The sequence below is a fragment of the Nannizzia gypsea genome, genomic scaffold (assembly GCF_000150975.2).
Source record: "Nannizzia gypsea CBS 118893 supercont1.4 genomic scaffold, whole genome shotgun sequence".
NCBI classification, from domain to species: domain Eukaryota; kingdom Fungi; phylum Ascomycota; class Eurotiomycetes; order Onygenales; family Arthrodermataceae; genus Nannizzia; species Nannizzia gypsea.
Window position 1 is genome coordinate 1,055,633 of NW_003345198.1, and position 27,440 is coordinate 1,083,072.

The following is a 27,440-nucleotide window of genomic DNA, read 5'->3' on the forward strand; positions in this document are numbered from 1 at the left end:
ACGCTGTTCTGGAGAGCGTTCTCTACAACCAAAATTAGTTGACGACTGCCAATCGCACCTCGGCCTAAGGAGTGTGACTCGCCAGGTATCTGTTCGATAAAACCCATCTTTACCTAGTTGATCACTTTTATGCTACAGTGACTTTGAGAGCGAACTTGTATATATATAGAATGATCTCTATGCCACGGCTAACCGAGCTATATATAAGGTAGCAATCGATTAATTTTCGAATGACTTGTTTAAGAAAGTTCGCAGAGATTTGCAATAGCCATAGCAGTAGTACGACGTCTAAATTCACTGTTGGCTACTTAACATAGGGTACACCATCTTTTATTGACCCTGGAAGATTAACTTATATTACTAGATATATCATCAATAGCGACAAACTGTCGTTGGCTAGCCCTGGAAGTAGGACTGAAAAATCACCTGATTGGTCTTATGTATCAGTCCAAATTAAACATCATGGTACTATACATATTTATCACAAGGGCTATTATCTAGTCATTTGTAGATCATCACTTGAAAAACAAAATAAATTCGACAATGGAAATTATTTATGGTAGAAAACTCATTGCAGTCAAACTGTATTTTTTTATTCCAGACTACTAATCCTATAGCCACAGCTGGGTCAGTTTTTCTTTGGGGGGTTAGCCAGAGGTTTATTGGCGAGGAGCCGAACGATGTCTGCGGAAAACCCAGCATGCTCTACCAAAACTAACTGAAAGTCGTCCTTATGCAGGAGTGACCCGATATGTTGGAAGGCAGTCTGCGAAATTATATCACGTAGCCCTCGATTGGTGGAGGGGGTGCTTGTATAAACCTCTATAATAGCTGGGGAAAAGTCATCCATATCCCAATAGGTATGCACGGCATCTGTGAATTTCCCTTTGGCTCGTTCTTTTAGATGGGGTATAGAATATCTCTCTGCAACTTCATACATTCTGGCGTTGAAGAGCATAGGTGAGATTCGCCCTCGGTTGCTACCACTCCCATCATAATCGGTCTCGTATATAAAACGGACCATTGCTTTAATAGTATAGGGGTCATCCTTCGAGAGATCAATAACGTTTTTCGCAGTCTCCTGAGAGTCATTAGCTGCAGGCCTCTTGTTCGATAATATACACTAGTTAGACATACCTTCTAATTCCCGTTAAATATACGGGCGAAGTACTCCGACTGCCCACAGACAATTACCTTATGAACTTTGAAGTCATCTTCCGCGGTTTGAATGGTAAAGTCGGTGAACTTGGAGGAATCAAAGAAACTATACCTTGTTAACTTTGAAAGGTCAGGCTTAAGGCGTATATCATACCTTTTCAGGTTGGTTTTAAGTATGTTATTGATTTTGTCCATGTCGTATGGAATAATAGGCGTGATATCTGTAATCTCGGCAGGTAGACTAAGAAGCTCATCACACTCTTGAACCCAGGAATCTACTCGGGGATCAACAAGAGTTGCACTCTTTTTCCCCTTCTTCTTTGCCATGGCTATTGACGTCTTATTTACGGCTTATATTTCCTCACTTCTCCAAAGATAGGGCAGCAGTAGCCACTTTTAGAGCAATCACAAGAAGCGTCTAGACCTTGGACTGGCGATATATTTTACACTCAACTAAGTATTATGTACAGTTCCGCATAGCAAGCCTTGAATCTGGTATTACTAAATAGCCTGCAAAAGTCTGAGCAGTGGAACGCCATGTCGACGGGGTTCTTTGTTTTGTCTGCTGGTTTCCCGCTTGAAACAAAGAGCATACAGCGGCAACCGAACCTCCCGACGATCGACCAGACAAGATGTATACCTAATTTTGGTCAATTATATGGAATTTGCACGTCTCGCTGGTATATATATGGCACCATCTGGTCAGTATTCTATTCTTTTTGCCTTCCATAGACTATCAACGCTGAACATATGGAAGATTCTATAGCTCTCTGTCCACGGAACCTATGGGGGGTTTATGGTACAAAGAGGCGCGATACTCGAATCTGACGATATCATCCTAGCACAAGGCGATCTCGAAATGGAGGATATAGAGATTATCAATAGGGCTGGCCACGAACGCAACATCCGAATTATTTTTTCGGTGAATGGTAATAACAAGTAAATCAATCCAACGATATTTATCTTCTTCACCCGCGTCAGGCTGACTGGTTAGCTAGCTGTGAAACCTATGGAATTACCTATAAGTGTTGGACAACGGCAGGTATTCAAAACTCTTGACTTTCGTTATCTTCTACAAGCTTTCTAATCCAGCGATCAGGGCTTGCGTGGTTAAATATTTCAAGTTATATCAAAGGTGCTTTCCCACTTGCCCAGCACACCCGCCCGTATCCAGGACCCACCGATGTTTCCTAGGACAGATCCCCAAACTGCCTTTAATGCACCCAGAAAATGTTAGAACCGTATACATGGTGAGTGGGAAGCAGGAGAGTCTAGTAATCCTTACAATTTGCTCTCACCTACGTATGTCATTGCCTCTTATAGTAAAAAAGTGATGGGCAGGATCATGGCACCTCTTGGGTATCCCAAAAGAGGCGTATTTTTTTGTAAATAAGGTAGGTAGTAGGTGTATTCCTCTAGTGAAGTCCAGCTTAAAGAGAAATGTATTCCTTTGATAGTTTTAGAATAAGTGGATTCGAGCAAAGATTCACTGTAATTCTACTACATCATATCTAGTTGGGCGAAAGCCTTGCTGGAAATTTCCCCTGAGACAGCGAATCACGTGACTAGATTCCAACCAGTAATGTAAATTGATTCTTGAAGTTTGAGTTTGAATCTGGATGCTTGCGCCGTTTTGGAATCATGTAACATACGAGTGTTCGGAGAATCTAAGATTGAGATGAAAATCCGAAACAGAAAATCGTATCATTCCTTTAGGGAGCCTGTTTCAAAATCGCTGGTTACTATAGGTTTTGCGGACGCCATCTGTTGGTAGAGTCGGTCCAAATAGCTTTTCTGGTTGTCTAATTCTTTCGCACCTTCTGCCAAAGCGGAAGAATCTGAGAAGAGCGCCTGGCCAGGACATAGCTCCGCCCATTCATTGTTCCCAGACAAGACTTCAATTCTTGGAAACAAGCACAGGGTCTTGAAGCCCTGTTCGTTAATGGGGCAAGCTTGACTGTCTGGAAAATCATGGGATACCCATCCAACCCTACTCTCGTCGTCCGGAAATGAGATAGACACTTGCATGTAGTCAACCCGAATAACGCCCCATAGCCTAGCCCCATCCTGAAAGATGGTTAAAAGGGAGTCTCTGAATTTTTGGAAGTACTGAGGCTCAACTTGTCTCTCGAGAAATCTAGAGATGTCCTCTGTTGCCCGCTGCACGATCAGGTCGACCTCTGTGTTAGCCAGAGAGTCGATGATCTTGTACGTGAGGGCCCTCCATGCAGTTTCGAGCTTTGGATCTAACAGTCGACCGGCATCGGACAGGGCCCGAAGTGTCGCTGAACTGGAGGAGACCATGCCCTCTAGGGCTCTGGAGCCGAAAGGTTTCCATAGCGATTCGCATATTCGGCGTGAGATAAGAGATTGAGCGGCGCGAGTTCGGAGAAATTCTGATATCGGGGAGGCGGAGATGGGGATGTTTCGAAACACAGCGTGACTCTCACTGACGCTCCCTGCGTACCTGAAGCTCTAAGACAGAATAATGGGTATGAATTCATGAATGGTTGTAATCGGAAAATCCTGCCATACCTGAAATGCTTCCTGTGGCAGTTTTGCTACATAGGTAGTTGTGATGGCCTGGATGGAATGATAGAGCTGTTCGAATTGCGTCTTCCTAAGCAATAACGATATGTCAGAGACTACCGACAACTGCAAGGGTGAGGGGAGGAGATCTTACAGGTCAGTGATATCTGCTGACTGAATTGGTAGCCTCGCGTTGTATTCCGACAGCTGCTCTTCGAGCTGCAAATTTCTCTCCAACGCCATTTCCCCAATCCTTCTCTGTTTTTCTAGGGCAAGTTGGCAGGCTTCCATCTTACTGACTTCTGCATTCAAACGGGAATTGTTACTCTCCAGCTTCCGAATCTTGTCTTCAGTGTCCCTTCGGTACTGGGCAACTTGAGCCTCCACCTGCTTTTTAGCCTTTTCTTTCATCTCCACTTCCATGCTTTCACGTTCTTGCGCCAGGGAGGCTTTGTGGAGCTCTAACATTTTTGCACTTTGATCTTTCTCTTGTTCAAACTCATGCTTCCTCCTGTCTAGCTCCTCGTAGTCTCTATCAAGGCGTTGACGTTCTGTTTTATTTTTCTCCATGTCCTCCGAAGTGACCCTGTGCGACTCCCTAAGAGCAGTGTCAAGCTCCTTGATTCGTTTAGCACTGTCAATCTCGGGTTCGAGGCCAATTTTCTTCATATTGTGTGCTAGATGCGCGATGACTCCTACTATATTGGAAAACTGCTCAACAGTATCTTTATTTCGAAGGAGTTTATCCATGGCACCTCCCATTGGATGGATGCTGCTGAGGACATCAGAAACCGGCTGGGCGCTTAGAGAGGCTGACGGTAAATCATCCATATCTTGCGGGTCATGATTTGGATAACTGGCCTGGCGTCTCTCTTTCCGCGCCTGAAGCCTCTCGGACCGCTGTGCCTCACGGTCGTTGGAGCTCTTTCCCATCCTTGCACCAGGAAACTTCAAAAGAATCCAACCTTAGCCGTCGTCGGTTTGTTAGCGATAAGCTTGGTACTTACTAGCCCTCCTATCCTAGATAGCAACGATCTGTCGCGTATTGCTTTGGTCATTCAATTTCAAGATGGATCAATACCGCGCATTGTCTGTCAGTAACGTTGGTTTGTCTACACTCCAACTCGCCTGGGAGCTCGGCACTTCTTCTGCCTTATAACCAATAACTAGTTAATATACAGGGAAGTAACCCCGCGCTCATTTTCCACGGTGTTAAACATTGATGGGATGCGTTCTTTTCTATTCCGAATACGTCCGGCGTATGTCGCCTTATCTGTTCCATGCAACATTCGTGTAGGGTTACACAGGTTGTATTTCCACCGGAGCCTAGTGGATGCCATGCCATGAATACAAGGATCAGAGGGTATAGAAGCGTAATGCAATGACTGCCCGTGGTGGGTGGGGCGGCTATGTGGGAAAAGAATATGCATCAAGCAGCAGCCAGTCCTAGATCTCCTATATAACCGCGTCGTCGGACACGGTGAGAGAGATATATGATGGGTCGCCTCGCCGTGATATATGTTTGCTGTCAGGCCTTCACTAAATGCCAAGAGGTTTGTGAACTTGACTGACTTCATGAAATACATTTGAAACCCGACGCATGAACATTTGAAGCTTACGGAATTAAATATTGCTGTGCGTCTACCTTATCTATTGATCAGAGGGAAATTTTAACCTTTCAGTCCCTGCAAAAGTTGTGCAGCTTAGAAAGGGTAAGATTTTCAGCAGGTCAACAGGAGATGAATCTATATACTGTGTCGCACCTACATACCCACTGCCCCTTTACTCTGAGCATGAACCGTGTGTTTCTTAAGGCTGCTGCTGGTTAATCCAGTATTCTTGTACAACACGCAGATCGGTCACCTTTCGTCGACAGATACCCGTTATAACAGATCATACCCAAGCTTTTACAATGTATAAGTGCATCAGACTATACTCGTTATTGGAATCATCTAACTCTCTCTAAGCACAGGGTCAGCGATCAACTCGGAATTATAGCATCAATGTCGTCGAAAACGAGTATCAGGCCAGTTGAAGATATCGTCGGCTACACATTCAAGTCAAAACCTCTTCTCTTAAAGGCGCTCACTGCCGCGGGGTCAGAGCTCAACGATTATGACGGCAACAGGAGACTGGCACAACTTGGAACTGCCTTGGTTGAATTCCTTCTCGTTTACATTGGCTATAGGCAAAACGTTCCCAGGGGTAACTAAAATTTCTCCGTTGTAATAACTAAACGTTAGTTATCGATAACTCACATCTAAATAGATCATACCACCCGATTTAAAATTCGGTTTGGCGGTAGCAAACATCGCGCCGCTGTTGCAAAGCGCACTGGCATCGATAGCTATATCAGCTACAGCTCGAGGTCAGGCGCAAAAGCGCCAACCGTTCTTGCTAAGTCTTTGAACGCGATTATAGCTGCTACCTTTGTGGACTCGAGGGATATTGCGGTTGCTTTCAGAGCCATGTTACGCCTAGGGTTGGTAATTAATTCTGCTAGAACAATTAACCTCAATCTAACGATATTCTTTGACAGTGTTCTGGTCGAAGAGAACGGCTGTATTAACCCAAGGCTGTTAATGCTTGACCAGGGGGAACCTTGCGAGACGGTATGGTCGATTATGAATTTGCTTATTGGCGGGGATTTTGTGGATATCAATTCGCCTACCGAGGGATGCATTAATCCCTCCCAACCATTCAATGATTCTGGTTTAAATCCGCTTGCGATAGAAGATGAAACCTTTTGCCCAACAGTGGCTGAAAATGGCCATGATTCGGGGCTTGAGACTACGTTGGAAACGGAGCAAGGCGGAGGAAATTCTAGCATTTCCGAACCGCAAAATGACCAAATTATGGCGGATCTGATGGGGGGTAGGAGCCAACACCAGGAGACTACATGCTGCCCGGAAGCCTCGCTGTTGCTCAATAGCCAAAACAAGCCAAGCCAAGCGCAGGCAAGAAATATCGCCTCCGATGGCATTGCTGGATCTTTATCTGCCCAAGACAATAAAGGAGCAAGAAACTTATCTGACAACGCTTTTTCTCGCGGTAATGCTACAAGAAGAAAGAGGCCAGCCAAATCAGTTGAAAACTGTGCATATCCCAAGAAACCCGCATATGCTTTGCGAACAATCGACGACCGGCTTGGACAATTCCTCGTTCACGAAAATGAAAAATGCAAAGCTCAAGGACTCCAACCTCCGAGCGAAACTTTTTTCACACCTCACATCCAAGAGCGTGTGTTGGGTCTTGGCAGCGGTACCATAGATGTTTTGGGGATGACTGTGGCCACTATTGCAAGCGCACAATCTGTCATCACCCTCCAAGAAGCCCTTCGATACAAGCGAGCTCAGACCGGCTATGCATTGTGCCAATTAAAACGAGGGATTTCTTGCCGCGATCGGATTCAAATCATCGAGAAACTGGATCAAAGTATCGTCTATGCACACCTACTTAGACGATACCACGTTCTCGAACTGTTTGAAGAGTGTGGAGGCCCTGACAATGGGTGGAACAATGGCTTTGTTCTCACAACTCCTCTTGATTTTAAACAGGCCACGAGAAAATCCGGAAATCCAGTAAACAATGCTGACTCTGAAGTTACAAAAACCATGATGCAGAAGTGTTTCCCGGAGGTGCAACCGTCCGCGGAAAACTATGTAGCCAAGTATCGAGCTATGAAAAGGCTACGAAAACTTGGTGAACGACTTCATTTCATGACGACCAAATTTGGTAGAGGTGTGCTTGGGCTCTTGCTGGATGGTAGAGAGACGCATGAAGAAATTGGGATTTCAGACAACATGTAAGTGACTGACCTATAATATTTTTTTTCAGCAAGGTGTAACCGTATCTAGGATTCTTGCTGTTCCTGATACAGAATTTGCGGAGTACGTTTCGGTTCTCGATACATCACAGGGGGCTGCCCTCCGTGAATTTAGTGACGCAGTATTGAGGCTTGTTAATGCACTACTTTATGGTACACTACCGGACAGCGAAACAACGCTTGAAAGGGCCGAGAAAAAGGAGATCTTAGCTTGCGCGAAGGGATCTCGGGCCTTATTGAGCTTTCTCCAACCACTCTGACTGAAAATTTAAACAGAGATTTAGATCCGAACTGTGATCTTAGATACCCAGGGATCAGCACCAACGAATCTGGGCCCGGTGAACCCTAGTTATCACGGCGATCTTGCATTTTATCATTGTCTATACATACCCTTGTGATTGGATTTAGATAATGGTTCTCGCAGATTTCTGAAATTGGAAGTTACGACAGCGGGATGTTGTTAATACCTAAACGGGTATAGCGTGTTCTCCACGGAACATAAATAGACCATTCATTATGCAATCTTGGCCAGTGCTTAATTCAGCTTATACTTTCGATCTAGTTACTCCTTAATTTCCTCCCTTCCTCCAATAAAATATTACGAAAGCTATGACTTCGTCCAAGGGCTCAACGGCGGCCGGCGTTTCACATACCCACTCGATACGTTTGACCGCGCCCAGTTCATCCGATGCCCAGAAGCTGGAAAACGCTGAACTGCGATACCATATGGGCCTGTTAAATTCTACATCGACACAGGAGGCTAAGGAGGCTTCTCTCGCACCCATAGTCTCAGGCTGCGTACTCAGGCACAAATCAGACTCCACAGAGTCAACCTCGGGAATCTCTCAATATGGACTACTGGCAGGGCTATGCCATGTTCTAACATCTATCGACCCAAAGCAGGAGCTGAATTTGGAAGATTCTGGAGACCCTCGGCTTTTCTTTAACGTTACATCGCCATCAAGTACATTTATATGTGGCTCGCAAGGTTCTGGTAAGAGCCATACATTATCATGCATGTTAGAGAACTGTTTGATACCGTCGAAAGCAGGACAGCTTCCTCGCCCTCTCACTGGCGTGTTGTTTCATTATGATACGTTCATTAGTGATACTGGGGGTTCGCCCTGTGAAGCAGCATTTCTCTCATCGAATGATGCTGTTACGGTGAGAGTATTATGCTCACCGACCAACATCCAAACTATGCGGGCAAGTTGTCCTTCCTTTTAATATGTGTATTGTCTAACCTGGCTACGCAGGCGGTTTATTCAAGATTCAATATCCGTGTTGACCCACTACAGATCGATCAAAAGGATCTTAACACAAAGCGCATGCAGGATCTCATGGCGGTCAGCCAGGAAGGCGGGCCGATGCCTCTCTACATGCATACCGTGAAAACAATTCTACGAGATATGCGGATTCAGCAGCAACTTACGGGGACCGGGTTTGACTATGGGGAGTTTCTAAAGAGAGTGATGAACTCTGACTTGACTTCCTCCCAGTTTGGGCCTCTCAAACAGCGCTTGGATACCCTACAGAGTTTTATGCCCCAGGGACAGGCCAATTCTTACGACAAGAAGGGAAAGAAATCTTTACTGAGCAAAGGCACAGACTGGGAACCTCAGGTATGACCATTCCCTATTAATATTTACTATCGCTAATTCTTGTAGTCCGGTCACTTGACCATTGTTGACCTTTCTTGTCCATGTATTTCCCCAGACACGGCATGTTCACTATTCAATGTTTGCCTGGAGATTTTTCTCGAGCAAAATCCTGCAATTGGGCGGGTTGTGGCTTTGGATGAAGCTCATAAAGTTTGCAAATCCTTCCATATAGACCCTTAGAAAGGGAGTCGCTAATTGTTATTCAAGTACATGAACTCATCCCCCGAAGCCTATGGATTTACCAACACGTTGCTATCCGCTGTTCGGCTACAGCGGCACCTCGGAGCTCGTGTAATCATCTCAACACAGGAACCGACGATTTCTACTGCTCTCCTGAACTTGTGTTCCGTCACAATCGCCCACCGTTTTACTTCCCCCGAATGGCTACGAACCTTGCGCAGCCATTTGGCAGCAGCTGCGGCTGACGCGAAGAATGGGCCAGCGCCTAACCCGTCAGACGAAAATAGTGTGGAAAACAGTTCGGCTTCGCTTTTTGACAGGATTGTTCGCTTAGACGTCGGCGAAGCACTATTGTTCTCTCCAAGTGCTATCGTTGGAGCAAGTGATAGGGGAGATAATCAGCTTGCATTGCACCGGCTAGGTACTGAATGTGTGACTGTTAAGATTCGAGCGAGGTTGACTCTGGATGGTGGAAAGAGTATCCTCTCACACTGAATTGGGCGATGTAACTTTCCGTTGGTGTACGGTTGACTACGGCAACAGGCTTGCGCTGAATATCTATTCAACGAAGAGACTTTGATGGATTGTGCATAAAGTATATAGGGACTGAAGTCGGGGATTTAGGGCACCTACATAGCGAACCAAATCCCTCGCGGTCCGAGAAGTCCCACTCTGCTTTAAACTCAACCTTAATCACACCGTTTCTGGATCACGAACCATGTTGGCTCCCATGTCACGTGTTCCGGATACAGCCTCCGAAATAGTTATCGTGTACTCCGTACCCAAGGGAATACTGCCGGAAGACCTAAAGAGAGAGCCTAGACAGGGTATGATGTGTCACAGATCGGCATTACCAAGAGTTTGCGGCACGGCCCGAAGAGAGGAGTTGTACAGATGCGTAACCAATTTCAACGACCAAACATTTGCATCCGCCTAATTCCTCGGATGCCATATGCCATTTCCCGCTGATTGATGGTATCAGATGCCCACCTTAGCATTGTAACCTAATGGAGTACGTTCTTTCACTCTAGAGTTACTCAGCTTGTCTTGTACTGTCGACTCCAGACCAATAAGAAAAAGAAAAGAGAACTATCCTCAAGAGGAGACTCTTTCTTAGATACATATCCTCTATACCTACCCCTAAGGCCTACTCTTTAAGGTCTGCCTGCCTATCAAGGCTTACCCTCTAAGTATATGACTCCTTAAAACCTATCCCCTTACGTCTATACCCCTTTAAATCTATACCCCCCCTTAAGTCCACTCCCCTAAGGTCTATAAGTCTTAAATTCGTAACTAATAGATAAAGTAGAGTGACTTTCTTTTTAGTTGGGAGATAGCTACAGGATAAAACAAGCTGCATGAGTCTAGAATGGAAGAACGTACTCCATCAGGTTAGAGGTGCCAAGGTGAGCATCCGATACCGTCAATCAGCAGGAAACGGGCATCCGAGGAATTAGGCGCACTTGCATCCTTACCCCTCATCTACACTACTTATATATGGATCTCACCGTAGTTATATGATCAGCAAACCTACACACTTTAATTCCTTCTAAAGTTTCCAAATGAGTTTATTCTTCAACTCATCCTTTCACCCATAGCATTCAATCTCATATGACTTAATGTTAAAAGTCTGCAGGGCCCTCCTTCTTCAAGGAACTGCTTGTCTTCGAGCATCTGACAAGCCCTCAAACTCGTTGGGTCTAAATTTTTGGTCGTGGGCATGATTTGGACAGGTTCATGCCGCCATCGAAATTGGATGCATATATCAACCCGACCGAGGATTTTTCCTTTTGTATACACTCTAATCCAACAGTAAGATTTCCGTGCTCCGCCCTGGGAGCAAAGTCGCGGAGATATGGGGTCAGTCGGGATAGACGACGATTATTACAGGATATTAGAGGTAGCTGAAACTGCCACTACAGAAATGATTACTAAATCATACAAACGGCTGGCTCTCCGTCTGCATCCAGATAAAAACAAGAATATCAATGCTACAGAAGCGTTTCAACTGGTGTGTAATTCTCTCATTCTGGGTGATTACGCCCAATCTTCTATGCAGGAATCGTTGATACGTCTTACTCACATGTCCGGGCTGCCAAAGCTAGTGAATGCTTATGAAACCCTCAAAGACAAAGACAAACGGCGAGCTTACGATCTCACTTACTCACGGGTCAAAAGTACTCCGAAGGGCTACCCAACATCCACCGGGCAAACGTCTTATTCTGCATCCTCTACCGCGAATCCGAGACAGGATGATATAGCCGAAGAGGCTGCTAAAATCTCGGCTATCCACGCAGCTAAAGCACAGCGCGCCGCTAAATGGTCGAAAACCCAAAAGGCATACGAAGACGCCATATTCGAGCTCCAAAGGGAAATTCGGAAGCTGCAGAACGCAATCAAAATCCTTGAGGAGGTAGATAAAGCTGAAGATGCGGAGGAAAGAGCAGCGAAAAGTTGGTCAGCCTGGTTCCTCTCTCCAATATATAAAAAGCGCGTCGAAACCGAAGAAGAAAAGGAAAGTAAGGCCAGGGAACGAGTGCAGAGACTCCATAATAAAACTTTTAAAACGATGGACTTGAAAAAGAAGGATTCTAAGTTAAAGAATTATCAAAGTCTCTTAAAGGCCGAGCAAGAGGTGTTTGATAACGCAAACAGGAGGGATGATGCAACTCTGTTCATGGCTGAAGAGCGCATACGCGCGAAGAGAGAGCGGGAGCAACAAGAAAAGGACAGGCAAGAAAGAGAATCATGGCAAAGAGCTTGGAGAGAAACATATGAGAGGCAGCGGAGGGAAGAGGCGGAGGCAGCGAAGAAAAGACGAGAACAGCAGGAAAAAGAGGAAGCAGAATTGCGAGAGCGGCAAGCGAAAGAAAAGGCGAGGCAAGAAAGGGAATTCCAGCAAAGAGCTTGGAGAGAAGCTTATCAGAGGCAGCGGAGGGAAGAGGCGGAGGCTGCGAAGAAAAGACGAAAACAGCAGGAAAAAGAGGAAGCAGAACTGCGAGAGCGGCAAGCAAAAGAAAAGGCGAGGAAGGAGCAAGAAGAACTTGACAAATCGCGACGACGTAGGGCACCCACAAGATGTTTTCATGATTGCTGGTGGGATAAAGTCGAAGGGCGTATGGCATGTGAGAAGTGCTCCGTGTCTCGTTATAGCTACTTGCTCCAGTGCCCATTGTGTAAGATGAAAGCGTGCGCAGCTTGCCAGCAACAACTCAGACCACGAAAACGGAACCGTGGAAGAAATAAAGCCTGACCAGCATCTGCAATAGGCGAATAGGAGCTTCTAATCCGGGTCCCAGTTAGTCCTTCTAGCCATCATCATTCATCTATTTTACACCTATTTATCTCCCTTTCCAGGACTCACCAGGACGCTGAGGCATTCCCTTGCTACTCCGTTGTGTTTTAATGACCCGCGATGCTCCACCAAGCCTCGGGTCAGGATACAAAGTTAGCCTCGGCGTTAACACTATTTAAGCTTAACTTCCCGACGGACAAGCCTTATATCTAAAGGCTATCTAGCTAGTTGAGTTTAGATAACTAGTAGGAACCATGCTTCGAGACCTCAACGATGCATCGTTATATACAGATATAATCTTCCACCAAGAATGAAACCGCCAAACCATCGTCCCCGTCCGCGGCACGTCTAGCCATCCCTCGGCTAGCTCCTCATCAAGCCCACCATCGGTTTCACCCTCACCACCAGTGAGATCGATGCCCTGTACTTCCACAAGAAATGTATTTCCATCAACTTTACACCTTCTGATACGTATAGGCATAGATACCTCTCGTGACACGTCCTGGTCCCAGCGTATTTGGCCGAGGGACTCTACGTGGCCATCTTCATAGTACAGTAGCAATCCGATGCATGTGTGGCGTGGCATATCTAGATCCCTACACACTCGCACCCTTGACAGTCCACTTAGCGTGGCTGTGGTCATGTACCAGTCCAACCCTGCTCCGTTGGAATACGGGACTGGAGAAGTGTACCCCTCAATCTCAGCAGGTGGCGGAGCTGGCTTCAAAGACGTGAGAGTGGCATCTTCACTCTCGCGACAGGTGACACCGAAGTGCGAGGCTTCGGCCTTTTGCATGTCTAGTCCGTCGTGAGTGAAACCCGAAATCGTACCGTCGCCGTCCTTGACTAGTGGGAAAAATTCGTTAGTCTGATGGTAACTTCCCCGATGGTAGGGCCCGAATGTAGCTGTTCTCCCGAGCGTGGTTTGAATCTGAAGTACCTAGTTAGCTACCTAGTTACCTCCCAAGTTAAGCATTTCGGTGAAAGAATGGCTTACAGCTAGTACTGGTTCTGCAAACGCCCCAAATTGTCCTTTCATTTTGCGAATCCAAGCAGCCGTAATCAGTTCGCCGTCGTTGATTGGGAAGTACATCCAAAACGTGGGACGCAGGTTGGCCTTTTGCTGCATCGAGGCAACAAACTCTTTGAATGGTTTTGAAAGGCCTGAAAATGCGTATAAACCCATGGTCGTGGTAATGCAACAGCAAACAACAAGTCCTTGAACGCCCTCGCCGTCAAGGTTAACGTAGTCTAAGCGATGGCCTCCGAAATCGTCATAAATGTTCCATGGTTGAAGTTTAGGGGGGGTTGGGCAGCTCCATAAAGGCAAGGTGCCTTGAGCTTCCTTGTCCTCTGCACGCCGTATTCCTCTAACAAATAGACCCTGTTCTTAATGTTAGGTTGCAAAACCAGCTGAGGGGCCAGAGTGACTTACCTCAGTAGCAACATGGAGCATCTGGCTGGAGTCTGGGATGTCGATAAAGTCATACCATGGTGATCCATCTGATCGCGGGGGAGCACTCCCGTCCACTACAAATTGTATGCCTCGCACACCAATATGGTCAGTCGATACGACAATCTTGTTCAGACCATCGGGTATGTTCAAACACTCTAGGCTCCAGCCATCCAAGGGAGGCTCCGGCTGTTCGTTGCTGATAGTAGAAATATAGAAATTGCCTTGATAGGGTATTCTCGAGATATATACCTCTTTGTTCAGGCTCAATTGTTTGCACGGACTTTCATGCCGACTTCTCAACTCCTCAATCAATCTGCAGCTCTCCCCGAGCACGATCAGATACCAGCATGAGCCAATATAGCTATAGATAATATCCTGGATTTCAGCCGGTAGCCTTTCAAACAATTCGATTCTGAGGGTGTTTTCCACGATGGGCCTTGCATGACGGGAGAAAAGCCCTTCACGGGAAGATGCACTGTCGGTATCGTTCCTACGCAGGAACTTGTACATAGGTTTGGTTACGGTTGCAAATCTGCGCAAGTCCTCAAGCGTCGGTTCATTGGGCTTGTTGCTAGCCCTCAACAGGTCGAAACAGAGCTTATGCATCCATGGCTGCTCATGTGGCTTTATCGAGCACGTTACACAACTCGGTGAGCACTCCAGGGTACCAAGCTCCTTTCCATGTAGATCTAGTACACAAACATATTAGTGATGCCTAATCAATTGTTCGTTGACCATCTAGTAAAGGCCCAGTAGCCCACCGAGAGTTAGAGACTGGGAAGTTGCAACGTGTCTACAGAGTAGACAGGTTGTCTTGCCGAGATGGATGCTGAAATCAGGCTCATTTTCATAATATGCAAAACTTGTCATCGCGTGAATCCGTGAGCTGCACTTTCAATGCCAGCTCGAGGTAGACAGCCCGTTGCTTGTCTATATCTCGATGCCACAGCCTCGGCCGCCAAAAGCCAGTATCAGCCCCTAGGAGTTTAATTCGTGTTTCGGCTAGTTATATCTATAACGGAGTAACGCTAACTAACTAATTAGTTAGAACCAACCCTTGAAACAAATCCAGTGTTCTCATAAGGTGGTATCTATCAAATGCTGTATGTTGTCTGTGGTGAATGTAGACATTTTTTCAACCCTCAAGTTTGTCAAATGAGATCCGATTTGCGCCAAGCCATCTCTCTTGCAGCCCGGGCCAACAGTTATTTAGTTAAGTTAGTTAGTTCAACTAGTTATTTAAATGCAACTCCAAATTGTGACAACTTCGTCGGTTAAGATTTTTTCAATCATCCCATAAGTATCGACTAGCGAACGAGACAGTCAAAATGTTGGATAAACTATACACAGAACTGCTTCTCACCATCATCTCAGAGGTACTATACTTTTCATAGACTGGTTAGTGGCCAGGGACGACTATGTTGACCGTTTCTCCGAACAACCCCCGGATAAACGAGATCTGAAAGCATTACGTCTAGTATCTAAATGCATTTGCTCGGTGGCATCCGCAGTGTTGTTTCGCTCAGTTGTACTCACTGCGACCAACCCTGCGCTTGACTGTGCTGGAGCAGATATAATTCTTGGTGCTCACCAGCGAACCAGGGCTCTTCAACACACCAAGGATGTTCGTATCTCGTCAAATCTAGGTTACTATCTTGAGAACATCAGCATCGACCCTAGTGCTCCCGGTAACGATGAACTTGAAATAAATGATGGCCTTGATGAGCCCATAAGTTTCTTTCCCACGGTACATGGCTTTCGTCGTTTCAAGGATAAAGTACTATCTGTTTTGCATCAGTGCAAGGAAGGGAATCTTGGGAGCTTTACGTTAGTCATACCTTTCCCTTTAGGTATAGCTACAGACTTGAAAGTTTGCTAATATAGATTATAGATGGGAACTAGGGAGCTGTGTTCCTCAAGATATCCTAGGGAGCAATGGATATCTTCCCCTAAAGCAGAAGAACCTGACATCTATTCGTCTGATTACCGATGCTTCTTGCGCTCCAATGAATTACAGTCTGAGCCCATTCACCAGACTTACGAGCCTGTCGTGGCATGGAGTAAGGGAAAGGGAAGACCTGACAGCTCTTCGGGAGTGTCTCCGGGTTTGCTCGCACCAGCTGGTTCATCTTGATCTCGACTTTTTACCAAGGGATAAAATTCGTGACGGCGAGTTTGATTTTAAGTCTAATAATAGTTCCTTTACGTACGAGCTTTTGAAGCCGTTTCCTGACCATCACCGAGTATCCTTCCCCAAGGTCCGGGAACTTTCTTTGGCCAACGTCTCGCTATTATATACAGAGGAGTTGACAGAGGCTTTCAAGTTCTCATCGATGCGTTCATTGACATTTCGATATTGTCCCGACTTGGAAGAGCTTCTTGAATACTTTCTATTCTTGGATGAACCCTTCTACATTGATAGATTAGAGATACAAGCGTGGGCTGAAATTACCTTTGAAGATAACCCTGAAGAAACCGATCTGGGAACTGCTATCCTGAATTTCATCGGAATGACACGAGACTTAAAAGAACTTTTCCTTTCCACAAGTCGATGTCCTGAAGCTTGGATCGCCATATTCCATCACTCTCATACACTGAGAAATCTAGTTTTTCACGAACGGGCTGGGCCGGAACCTTGGGAACTCGGGGAACTTCTTAGAGACGCCCCTGGACCTTCAATCATGGATATTTGGGCTTGGGAAAACTGCGCTATCTTCAATGCGGATAACAAACTTAGGTTGGAATTCCTAGGACTCTGTTGTAAGCTGGAGGACTTTGTTTGTCTCCCTGAAGCATAACCTAAATATTCCCGAATTTCAATTTAGATACTCTGCTAACTTGAAGTCATATCATAGTCCCCGAAGTTCTACCCGGAAATAGGTGACAGCCGGGTAAAAGTTCTACATGTTCGGCAGTCTGGCTTAGAAATTCAATTGAAGCTAGAGAACGACTACTATCGCAAGAGCTATACTCTGACTGATTTGCTTAGAGGAAAGCGTAAGATTAGAGTACGTGAAGAAGAAGACAAAGGAAAAGACGGCAACGACGAATCCAATGACGGTAATATTATCCCACAGCCAGTCTGTTCCGGCAATGACCACGATACCACTAAGCCCTCTCGCTCTAACGATGAGGCCACCGACAACCGCGTCTTCCCCAATAGAGCCCTAAGAGCTCTCGGACCCTTTGCAACATGGGCATTCAGTAGGGCTGGGTTCCGCGAACTCGAGCTGCTCACATTTGGTGACTTCTCCCATAACGGAAGATATTCCAAGCAAAATATACTACTTTGTCGACAGAAAGAGCCTCATCCCCCTGGTAGCAAGAATCATCGACATGTTACAAAGGATGATACTACTCTACTAGATTTATTCCAACAGTACTCCCATGCCTTGGGGGCATGTCCCTCCGACCTTTTCTAGATGGACTTGGAGGCATAGCAAGCGATATAAGTTCGTTCCTTTAGTTATAATCCTATTTCAAAAACCAACTAGTAGTTAGCATTTAGTAAAGTGCTCAACAATACTACATACCAATTTGATGTATATATTTCGAAGTACATTGGCTGCTAGCACTTCAAATGGGATGCTGCTCACAACTGGTTTACTTACGGTTGCACACTGGGCTTTGCGAGTCGAGGTAGGCTCTCAATATAGTCGTCTATAGGAGATAACTTTGATCAACTAACCTAGAACTACTTCGCGATTGTGGGAAAAATGGAGGGAAGCGGCGTCCGAAAGTTCACGTACAACACACGGCAATGCCATCCGACCGATTTTAAGATCCTTGGAAAGAATTTAATGTCATTGGGGGGGATAGATCAAGAAGTTATTAAATGCATACAATTAAGGCACTCTAGTTTTCAAACTAAGTTACGGTGAGAACGACAATTAGACTGACTAACTACTTATTTAAATAACTATTTATTATAACTAGTTATCGTAATTTAAAACCAGCCAAACACGCACGCTAGTTATAGGAGTTAGCTACCCTGTTTAACTGACCGAGAAGCATCAACAGGCGGGAGAAAGATATCATATATTTCATTCATACACAGAATATCAAGAAGCGCCCGGTCAGTTGACGATGGCTTCGTTTGGGGAGTTCCATTCTTCTGCGGTCCCGCGACCCGCAGGCGACGCTGGGACAGGCCTTTTCGCAACGTCCACCATCAAGATGGGCAAAAATGTATTCAGCATACCTGTGACCTTCTCTACGGTGCTGAGCACGGAGAGGCTGGGAGACGCATGTTCCGGGTGCTTTTCCAATCTCCCGTTTGGAGCCAACGTCATGGCGAGCGTCGACATGAAGCTGAGGGCCTGCTCTGGCTGCAAAGTAGTCAAGTACTGCAGCAAGGTAAGTCGCACAGTTATATACCTAGCTACTTACAAGTTGGTGAAAATAGGCTTCTAACAGGCGATAGGGATGTCAAGCTGAAAACTGGGCACTTATACACAAGCATGAATGTGCTATATACAAGAAGCTATACCCCAAGATTCTCCCTGTTAACTCAAGGGCAGTGCTCCGGATCGTGAAGTTGAGAAACTCAAAGGACGCCGACGTTCAGTCGGATATGACGATGTTTTTGGGTCTCCGCTCACATTTAAAGGAGATTGCGAGCTCCAATCAGGAACAGTACGAGCGGATAATGCTCTGTGCAAAGGCAGAAAAGGAATACTCGGGCTCAGGCCTTGACCTCGAAACCATCGCCGAGTACTTAGCAAGAGTGAGTAATGATATATATATCTCCTCCGTCAACACTAGTTACTGAACATTCATTGGACATAGATTGAAGTCAACAGCTTCACATTTACAACTTCATTTGGAGACCCGCTGGGGCTATGTATTCAGCCGTTCGCATGCTATATGAATCACAGCTGTGACCCTAATGCCGTTGTTGGGTTTGATGAAGGGCTCATCACTGTCAAAGCCTTGCGCAAAATAAAACCCGATGAGCAGGTGTTTATATCCTACATCGACAATACCTACCCTTTCGAGGTTCGGCAGAAGCAGCTTGCTGAAAGGTACTTTTTCACCTGTAAATGCTCAAAATGCGTCGAAGGTGTCACCGCTAGGGAAGACCAATTCATCTCCCCCAATCCTTCCTCAGAAGAGGTCGAGACTCTTAAGGAGGCCGAAAAACAAGCAAGGGAATTCCTCACCACCGCTAAGAGCTCCAAAGGTGAATCTGCTATAAAACAACTCAAGGGCGCTCTTAAGGTCTTGCATGATACCAAAATGTGGCCTATCACCCGGCAGCCATATCCAGAGATACGATCAGAGTTGATTGTGTCACTACTCGATATAGAGGACTTCTGGTCTGCTTTTAGGCACAGCGCGGTTAGATACCTGTTTGTTGACCAGATACTATATCCCCATGAGTGGCATCCGATCCGCACCAACCATGAATTCGTGTTCTCACAACTAGTCATGACCCTCGTAAATCGACACGCGGGACTGATTCCCAATGAGAGTAAATACCACTTCGATCAGGTATCGATTATTTACCCTGTTCTCGCAAAGCTGAACAAGCACCTGAAGTACGAGTTGCCTAGCGTTGTTAGAGCTTACCAAGAGGAATATGAATCTCTTATTGCTCCGGTGAAGGAAATTGGCTATGATCCATCAACACCTTCTGCGGCCAAGGCAATGGCTCCCGAATGGAAGATTGTTGAAGGTATTGCTGAAGAAACACTGGAGATTGATGGATGAGGTATAATCCTCTGCTTGACAGGCTGGATATAGCCGGGGCGGTCAATTCATATTGGTCTTTTGGCGTACGAATTACGATAACACAAAAATAAAGATACTGGCTGTATGGAATGAATTTTTGCTAGATAATTAAAATCATAAATCTAGCCGCGGGTTGGCATGAACATGATAAAAGCTGTTTTCTCCAAGAGCTTTTCCATTTTCTATGCCGTTACATGACCGGGGAGAACGAGGTTCTGGATATAAGCCCTTCCATACAAAGCAAGAACCCCATCCCTTTTGTGCTCCATGTATGAGAAGATAAAAAACATTTGGACATGACCCAGTACAAAACGTCAAGTTTCCGTGCAGATTATTCGTTTACTTGAGGGGAATGAAACGGGAGGAGTGAGTGGCACCGATACCGGGTCGACCGTGCTTGACAGGCTTGCTAAAAAGGGGAAACAATGTTAGAATGAGGTCTCTTCCCTACAGCTTCTAGAGAAAGGGTACGACAACGTACTATGAGATAGAGAACTCAGCCAAGTAGTGGCCAACCATCTCGGGCTTGATCTCAACCTGGTTGAACTCCTTTCCGGAGTAGATTCCGATAACGCTGCCGATCATCTCTGGTACGACAATCATGTCACGAAGATGTGTCTTGACGAGGTCTGGCTTCTCGTTGGGCTTAGCCTCCTGCTTGGCCTTGCGGAGCTTCTTGATCAAGCCCATTGGCTTGCGCTTGAGACCACGGTTGAATCTGCGGCGAGCACGAGCGTGAACGACATCTCGGAGCTGTTCGGAGGAGAGGTCAAGGAGTCTGCAAGAGTTATTTCGTTAGATCGTATATTCCTTTCATCGGGTTGTGAAGCGCATATTTGTCGTAAAAAGAAGCCAAAAATAATGCTGAGTAGGTCATTGTGTATGGGTAGTCCAGAGGTCAGAACGTACTGGTCGAGGTCGATTCCACGGTAGGAAAACTTGCGGAAGGCTCTCTTTCGCTTGATCTCTATAGGTGGTCGTTTCGTCAGTTAACCGCGGTCTCTTTATCCCATCCATCGATGTATCACAGCAATCCACCACAGCACCGTCCTCCTCTTCCGTTGGGGACACATTTCAGGGTCATCTAGCACGTACCGGCAGCCTCCTCGGCGTTCTATAGAAGTAGTCAGTCGCAAGATCTTTCCCTATCCAGATACCGCCAAAAAAACCTGGTTACTCACATATTCAGCGTCAGCCATGATTGCGGTGTTAGTCTCTCAGCAACACTGGCTTGCCCTTGGATACGAGAAGGGAGAGAAACTGTCGAAAAGTTGAGTTTGTCTGTCTCGTTTTCTTTCTCGACGTCGAAAAAAGTCGATTTGGATCGCGAAAGGTGGAGGAGCGAATTCAGTTAAGCGACCTTAGCCCTAAGTATTTTGCTGACGTAAGTAGCCCTATTCCGGAATGGGATAATTATTATCCGATATCTAGATGTTTTGCCTACCCAGCGACAGCAACGATAAAAGAAGACAAGCTACAATCATATGTATACGTGGGGACATACTTGTTGCAGTGTTTACTGGGAAAAATCTACTAAAAAGTTACTGGTAGTGTAGAAGGTTCAGCAGGGAGCCGTAGGCCGAGTTGCATTGTGATGGTATCAGCAGACTAGAGAGCCTGCATACATCTATAAAAAAAGATAACGATTCCTCCTGATAACAAGGTGAGCCGTTACCCAGACCCAGTCCATTTTCATGTCCGTAAATGAATCAAACAGATTTTCCACCGACTGAACAGAGCCATATCCATCATCATTGTTGGTAACACGCCGAACGAACCATTCACTGCCGCAATTGTTTTTATTTTGTCTTTTTGTGGTATCTCGTAGAGAATGCGCTTAGTCGAAGAGACCGAAGCCCATGTCCTCATCGGAGTCCTCCTCTGGCTCCTCCTTCTTGGCCTCCTCAGCGGGAGCAGCAGCGTCACCGCCAGCAGCAGCGCCAGCGGCAGGAGCAGCAGCACCACCACCGGCACCACCGCTTGGGACGGAGGCGAGCTTGGTGGCACCCTCGGCAACCAACTATAGGGAAATGCTGGATTAGCCCATGCCCCATACTATCTTGCGCGCACATATCACCATTGGCGAAAGGGAGAAATAGCTTACTTCCTGGATGTCCTTGCCATCGAGCTCAGCGAGAAGCTTCTCAACGCGCTCGTTGTCAGCATCGATACCGACAGAGGAGAGAACAGCGCTGATGTCGCTGGCGGATGGGGAGGAGTTTCCGGCAAGGCCGAGGAGAAGGTAAGCTGCGAGGTGCTTCATTTTGATATGTTTTCTATGTTACCGTTCTTAGCTCTCGATCAATTCATTTGTTCCCGATCGCGCTCGACAACAGCACTTCCTTACCTGTTAAACGGGGAGTGAACAAGAGAAACAATCGATTTAACCGCGAGTTGGGCGGAGACTGAGACGTCAAGTTCGGGCTTTTTGGTGACTGTCGTTGTGGAAGAGAAAAGGAAAATCACCAGAAAAAAAGACCAAAAATGTCTAAAAAGCGAAAAAGTGGGCTTATGTAATCTATAGTGTAAGCGAGAAGTGACGCTAGTCTGCTTTGAGTCACTTCACTCTCTGCTGACATAAGCTGACCTTGTTCCTTTTTTCTCTTTGGTATAAATACGTCGTTGAAATCCTCCTCTTGAGTCGAGCTCGTCAACTCTCAACACTCAGCGCCTGCCAGACGTCCTGCGCTGCTGCTGCCTGTCGCATCCCGGTTCCGCGACTACTGCCGACCATTTGCCCCCTTTCAGCCGCTCGCTAGGCCCCCAACTGCTGCCTGAGACCTCATTTCAAGCGCTTGCGCCCCCTGCCAGTCCATATATGAAACGCTGAGAAGTCCGTTATAAAGATCTGCGAACGGACTCTTCTCGCTATGAGGTGATTCTCTGCCTGGGAATCATGAGTTGTTTCCAAACTCCAGTCATCGCTGGTGACCGGTTTCTACCTTCCAAACACACTGAGTTACATATAATATCCAACGCAAACTTGCTACAATGAGTGTGAGTCTTGAGACAAATCCAAAACCAGCCAACGTGTTCTTTGCCAGCATATGACTGATATATAACCTTCCCAAAACAGTTTCTAAACTCCGTCCTCTCTTCTATCGAGACTGGGGAGGTGTCTCTCACCCCACCTCCCCCACCTAAAAGTACAACTCCAGACTCGACGTCCTCAAACCAGAAGCCTTCCCTGAACTCGAAGCTGGCAGCAACCTCGATTAGTGGCAACGGTAATGGCTATACAGGGACAGCCCAGAAACGAAAGGCGGGAGAACAACTGGCGCGGCCAGCCCCGCGAAACGATCGATTTTCAAAGCCGTTGCCCTCTTCCTCTTCCCAGTCGTCAGCTCCGGTTCCACGCCAGCCTAGAGACGGAGATACCACTCGTAAACCCGGACCTAAGCTGACAACCTTAACCACAGCTGCTCCAAAACCTAACATATCTAAACCCATTGCCGCTCCTGTTTCAAACAAGCCACCCCCGAAGGGCTCTTATGCAGCAATCATGGCCGAGGCAAAAGCACTACAGAACAAGGCACCGTCCGCTGTTGGGCTAATAAGACATCAGGCTGTTGCCAAGGATAAAAAGAGCAAAGTCCAACAAAAGAAAATTACTGAGGAAGCCAAACAACGGGATCGGGAACCAACAAACCGGAAGCTATCAAACGAGAAATCCACAGCTGCTGTTCCATCAAGGAATACAAAGGAAGCCATTTTAAAAGCTCGCCAAGCCGAGATGAGCAAACAAGATACATATAAAGGCACTGCCCGTCCACGCCCAGGAAGTCTACCCCCGACACGGTCGTCGGAGTCCTCCTATTCTGGGACATCTGGATTACCTTCCCGCCGTGCCGCAGGAAAAGAAAGCTCGTATGGCCGAAACAAGGGCCGTGGCGCTCCTAGAAATGAGTACCTTGGTACAGACGAGGAAGACGAAGGCGACTATGGCTATGAAGATGAGGACGATTATTCCGATGAATCCGACATGGAAGCAGGCTTCCTTGACGTTGAACAAGAGGAGCAGGCCGCGCTTAGAATTGCCAAACAAGAGGACGCAGAAGAGCTAAGGCTTGAGGCAGCTGCAAAGAAGGAAAAGATGGAACGCAAGATGAAACTGAATGCGCTTGCTAAGTCACGGCGCTAATATAGCTTCTAACCATCCTCACCGATGTGCGCTCACATACCTCTAAACACCACTACCGCCCCTATTGATCTCCTTGGTTCAAACCTATGATTTATCCTTAGCAACTCCCCTGCGGCTTTAGCGATGTCCAATATCCCATTCTACTACTTGTTTAGCGACTTTCACTCTTTCTGCACTGTATGATTGTACGACATTCTGGTCTTTTTCTTTGTTATAGCATGGAGGGAGCATAGGCGCCACAAGTACTTCACTGGCTTTTCCTAGGCGCTTATTATCAGAGGCTGTTTGTTCCCATAGTTATCGTTTCTCTTTATCTTTAACTTATAAATCTCCAGGGTTCATTGTTCTTCCTTGTTCCCTACCACTTGCTATCCTTGTATCTAGAGTACGAGTTGGTTATCGATAACCAAACATGCAGTGACATCATAACTAACCCTTTTAAGCTTGTTTCAACTACAACCTGCAACTTATCAACATCTATCCACCATCTACTTTATACGGATGCTCATCCTCGAGCGACAATATTAATATATTCATGATATTAAGCATATCATTCTGCTCCCATGTCGTCTCCTGCGTCCCCAAGCATGTCGTCAGCCTCAAAGACTATCCTCGGCAAGGTCCGCAAGATTGTCCCGCCAATGCTAGAGAGATTCCACAAGGGTAGGTAATAGTATATTTTCCGTGGATTATACTACGGCCTTGAGATTTCTTGAAGTATTTATTGATCAATCATTTGCTAATATCCTTGAAAGGACAACTTGGCCGGGTTTGTGTTATAGGGGGAAGCTCTGAGTAGGCCCCTCCACCTATACCCATTACTTTGGTTACTATTACCCACCCAGTTATCCTTCTAAAGCCGGGTTGCATAATAGTAATTCATTGGCCTTAATAATGATGCCAATTTACCACAAGAACATTAAGAGGATACTTTCATTGACTGTTTGCTGTTTATTGTTTAGTTACACCGGTGCCCCTTATTTCTCTGCCATGGCATCGGCAAAACTAGGCTGTGATATGGTAAGAACAGCCCACATTAACCGAGATAGAATATACCACTAACAGGTTTAAATGAAGAGCCATGTTATTTGCGAGCCATCTGCCGCACCAGTGATCAAAACCTATTCACCGAACTTGATGGTTCATCCCATCCTTCAGAGTAGCTCAAGCGTACAAAATGATACCACTAACAAGAGCGTCTCCGACCATGTCAAGCCAATTGTTGACTTTTTACCCCGTCTTCACGTTCTTATCATCGGTCCAGGCCTTGGTCGAGACCCGTTAACTCAGAAGATAACGGCCGGTGTGATTAAAGAAGCAGTTAAGCAAAATGTTGCTCTAGTCATGGATGCTGATGCCTTGATAGTGGTTCAAAACGATCCAAAACTAGTATACGGTTATAAGGAATGCATATTAACCCCAAATGTAGTGGAATTTGCTCGACTGAGCAAATCAGTTGGTCTTGAACCCCCATCAAGTGAGGGCAAGTCTGCATCAGACAAAGAGAAATCTACCTCCGAGGCATGCGAGAAACTATCTCAGGCACTGGGCGGTGTTTTAATTATTCAGAAGGGGCCTCACGACGTGATTTCTAATGGCGATGTATCCATCATATCTGATGTTGAAGGGGGGAAGAAACGAAGTGGTGGGCAAGGTGATACACTGACAGGTTCTCTCGGAACTTTCATGGCTTGGAGAAAAGCATACCATGATGGTCTTTGGGAAAACGGGTCAGCTCCAAGCAGCCATGAAGGTTCTGGGGATGATGCCGAAATGATTAAAAGGGAACTTTACGGTGATAGCGATAACGATGGCAAGAGGATGTCAACGAAGACTACATTGCTACTGGCTGCTTGGGCCGGCAGCGCTATTACACGAGAATGCTCCAGGAGGGCGTTTCTGGCAAAAGGTCGAAGCATGCAAGCTGGCGACTTGACTGAAGAGGTCCATGGAAGTTTCATGGAACTAATTGGAGAGAGGCAAGAGGACGGCTCGAAGTTGTGAACGATCGCAATATTCGTATGCATATTTATGTTTTCTTCTATGCAAGAGGAACACATAGTGAACGCTAGTATATGTATGTAACGGCACGACAGAGTGATCATAGCTGAACAGGAAGAGAAAGCTGAACAAATATACGAGTATCACAACAAGACCCGCCTCGTAATAACAATAATAATCAGAATATGTAGTTCCCGCAGGAGTTTATATGTTGGATATGAAATGAACAGCCCCTTGAACAGCCAAATAGGCGCCAAGTTGTGCCGTCTGGGCGAGGAAGCTCGCACCAAAGGGGGCAAATAAAAAAAGAAGAAAATCATGAAGAAGAAGGGTAGAAAGTAAAATCATGAACAGCATAAGCGGGAAGTCATAACTATCAGGTCGTTAATGGTATCGTAGAGTTTTTCGTTTATTGTAAAAGGGGTTAAAAGGAAACGAAAAGGAAAAAAACGGAAGGGAAAGAACGAGTCAACGAACGAAAGCAATAGCAAAAGGACGGGTAGATATTGCAAATGGTGTTTAAGATGGCTCTGTTGGAGACGTCACAATCCAATTGGACAAGGTAAAGTCTTCTAAGAGACCATCGTCAGGGCAATTACCAACTTCTTCCATGTTTGCAAGTTCTATTGAAAACTGATCCACGGTTTGATGCAAATCAGGGGCCTCTTCGGGTGTAGGCATAGATGGGATATCCGGGGTTGGCTGGCTATTTTCACGTCGTCTCTTTACACCTCTCGGCGACATAGATGCTCGCGAACGTCTTCCTCTCGAGCTTGCGCGGAAAGTTCGGATTTGACGGTGGCCCCTGAGTGAAGAGGCTGCGCCATTCTCTTCTGTCTCCATCATCTCCTCGAAGTGTGACTTGCTATCAACACTTTCAGATTTTGTCGTTTCTGTCATGCTGCTGGCATGCTGTAGAACTCTCCCAAAGAATTGCATCTTTGCTTCGCCTTTGGTGAGATGACTATCTGGGAGAACCCAGCTAGAGATATGTTGGCCGGCTTCGAAATGTTTGTAGATGTGATCGAATCTTTTCCATTGAGGCACTGAAACCTTCTACAATCACAGGTACTAGCACTTTGCAAAAACCGCACCAAAATCGGAACTGGCAGTCTCCGCCAATTCTATTGGTATTAAGGCGCCGCTGTATCTCAGCTTGATCGTCGATTCCATGGCTCTTAAGATGGGATTCGTACAATACCCTACGCTCAAACATCCGAGCACAGTCTCTTGAAGGGTCTGTTATATCTGGGTCATCACAGCGCCAGCGCTCAAGATGGGTATGACGTGAGGATTCATGGCGTTTCCAGTCCGCTTTGCTACCGAAAAACTTGTAGCAATCTTTGAATGTACATCCATAAGGCTTACAATGTCGTTTCATATGCTTCCTAGACGATTGGCACATTTATTAGTTGCACTGTACAATAATATAACCCCATATAATCGTACTAAATTGAATT

General features: G+C 46.1%; 13 protein-coding genes across 13 annotated transcripts; 7 read left to right on the forward strand and 6 right to left on the reverse strand.

Annotated features, from left to right (window-relative positions):
- Positions 1-628: 628 nt before the first annotated feature.
- MGYG_05050 (BTB/POZ domain-containing protein) lies at positions 629-1,485 on the reverse strand (the record flags this gene model as incomplete). Its single annotated transcript, XM_003172410.1, has 2 exons — positions 629-1,105; positions 1,195-1,485. 2 exons carry the CDS (start codon positions 1,483-1,485, stop codon positions 629-631), a joined length of 768 nt encoding a protein of 255 aa, XP_003172458.1.
- Positions 1,486-2,862: 1,377 nt separating this feature from the next.
- MGYG_05051 (hypothetical protein) lies at positions 2,863-4,620 on the reverse strand (the record flags this gene model as incomplete). Its single annotated transcript, XM_003172411.1, has 3 exons — positions 2,863-3,633; positions 3,694-3,778; positions 3,842-4,620. 3 exons carry the CDS (start codon positions 4,618-4,620, stop codon positions 2,863-2,865), a joined length of 1,635 nt encoding a protein of 544 aa, XP_003172459.1.
- Positions 4,621-5,690: 1,070 nt separating this feature from the next.
- MGYG_05052 (hypothetical protein) lies at positions 5,691-7,773 on the forward strand (the record flags this gene model as incomplete). The annotated part of the gene is made up of 4 exons (XM_003172412.1): positions 5,691-5,892; positions 5,956-6,169; positions 6,227-7,492; positions 7,545-7,773. 4 exons carry the CDS (start codon positions 5,691-5,693, stop codon positions 7,771-7,773), a joined length of 1,911 nt encoding a protein of 636 aa, XP_003172460.1.
- A 349-nt stretch (positions 7,774-8,122) lies between these two features.
- Positions 8,123-9,849, forward strand: MGYG_05053 (hypothetical protein; the record flags this gene model as incomplete). The annotated part of the gene is made up of 4 exons (XM_003172413.1): positions 8,123-8,677; positions 8,770-9,135; positions 9,181-9,324; positions 9,382-9,849. The coding sequence occupies 4 exons, from the start codon at positions 8,123-8,125 to the stop codon at positions 9,847-9,849; spliced, it is 1,533 nt and encodes a 510-aa protein (XP_003172461.1).
- Positions 9,850-11,209: 1,360 nt separating this feature from the next.
- On the forward strand, positions 11,210-12,607 carry MGYG_05054 (hypothetical protein; the record flags this gene model as incomplete). Its single annotated transcript, XM_003172414.1, has 1 exon — positions 11,210-12,607. One exon carries the CDS (start codon positions 11,210-11,212, stop codon positions 12,605-12,607), a length of 1,398 nt encoding a protein of 465 aa, XP_003172462.1.
- A 262-nt stretch (positions 12,608-12,869) lies between these two features.
- Positions 12,870-14,975, reverse strand: MGYG_05055 (hypothetical protein; the record flags this gene model as incomplete). Its single annotated transcript, XM_003172415.1, has 4 exons — positions 12,870-13,580; positions 13,647-14,033; positions 14,085-14,794; positions 14,867-14,975. The coding sequence occupies 4 exons, from the start codon at positions 14,973-14,975 to the stop codon at positions 12,870-12,872; spliced, it is 1,917 nt and encodes a 638-aa protein (XP_003172463.1).
- A 458-nt stretch (positions 14,976-15,433) lies between these two features.
- On the forward strand, positions 15,434-17,527 carry MGYG_05056 (hypothetical protein; the record flags this gene model as incomplete). The annotated part of the gene is made up of 4 exons (XM_003172416.1): positions 15,434-15,481; positions 15,700-15,932; positions 15,997-16,882; positions 16,961-17,527. The coding sequence occupies 4 exons, from the start codon at positions 15,434-15,436 to the stop codon at positions 17,525-17,527; spliced, it is 1,734 nt and encodes a 577-aa protein (XP_003172464.1).
- Positions 17,528-18,191: 664 nt separating this feature from the next.
- MGYG_05057 (SET and MYND domain-containing protein 2) lies at positions 18,192-19,817 on the forward strand (the record flags this gene model as incomplete). Its single annotated transcript, XM_003172417.1, has 3 exons — positions 18,192-18,461; positions 18,529-18,831; positions 18,894-19,817. 3 exons carry the CDS (start codon positions 18,192-18,194, stop codon positions 19,815-19,817), a joined length of 1,497 nt encoding a protein of 498 aa, XP_003172465.1.
- Positions 19,818-20,177: 360 nt separating this feature from the next.
- On the reverse strand, positions 20,178-21,037 carry MGYG_05058 (40S ribosomal protein S15; the record flags this gene model as incomplete). Its single annotated transcript, XM_003172418.1, has 5 exons — positions 20,178-20,247; positions 20,320-20,616; positions 20,748-20,805; positions 20,934-20,952; positions 21,020-21,037. The coding sequence occupies 5 exons, from the start codon at positions 21,035-21,037 to the stop codon at positions 20,178-20,180; spliced, it is 462 nt and encodes a 153-aa protein (XP_003172466.1).
- Positions 21,038-21,675: 638 nt separating this feature from the next.
- Positions 21,676-22,101, reverse strand: MGYG_05059 (60S acidic ribosomal protein P2; the record flags this gene model as incomplete). The annotated part of the gene is made up of 2 exons (XM_003172419.1): positions 21,676-21,858; positions 21,943-22,101. 2 exons carry the CDS (start codon positions 22,099-22,101, stop codon positions 21,676-21,678), a joined length of 342 nt encoding a protein of 113 aa, XP_003172467.1.
- A 728-nt stretch (positions 22,102-22,829) lies between these two features.
- MGYG_05060 (hypothetical protein) lies at positions 22,830-23,979 on the forward strand (the record flags this gene model as incomplete). Its single annotated transcript, XM_003172420.1, has 2 exons — positions 22,830-22,835; positions 22,915-23,979. The coding sequence occupies 2 exons, from the start codon at positions 22,830-22,832 to the stop codon at positions 23,977-23,979; spliced, it is 1,071 nt and encodes a 356-aa protein (XP_003172468.1).
- Positions 23,980-24,566: 587 nt separating this feature from the next.
- On the forward strand, positions 24,567-25,983 carry MGYG_05061 (YjeF domain-containing protein; the record flags this gene model as incomplete). The annotated part of the gene is made up of 4 exons (XM_003172421.1): positions 24,567-24,642; positions 24,735-24,774; positions 24,942-24,999; positions 25,057-25,983. 4 exons carry the CDS (start codon positions 24,567-24,569, stop codon positions 25,981-25,983), a joined length of 1,101 nt encoding a protein of 366 aa, XP_003172469.1.
- A 516-nt stretch (positions 25,984-26,499) lies between these two features.
- On the reverse strand, positions 26,500-27,153 carry MGYG_05062 (hypothetical protein; the record flags this gene model as incomplete). Its single annotated transcript, XM_003172422.1, has 2 exons — positions 26,500-27,026; positions 27,075-27,153. 2 exons carry the CDS (start codon positions 27,151-27,153, stop codon positions 26,500-26,502), a joined length of 606 nt encoding a protein of 201 aa, XP_003172470.1.
- Between the last annotated feature and the right edge of the window lie 287 nt (positions 27,154-27,440).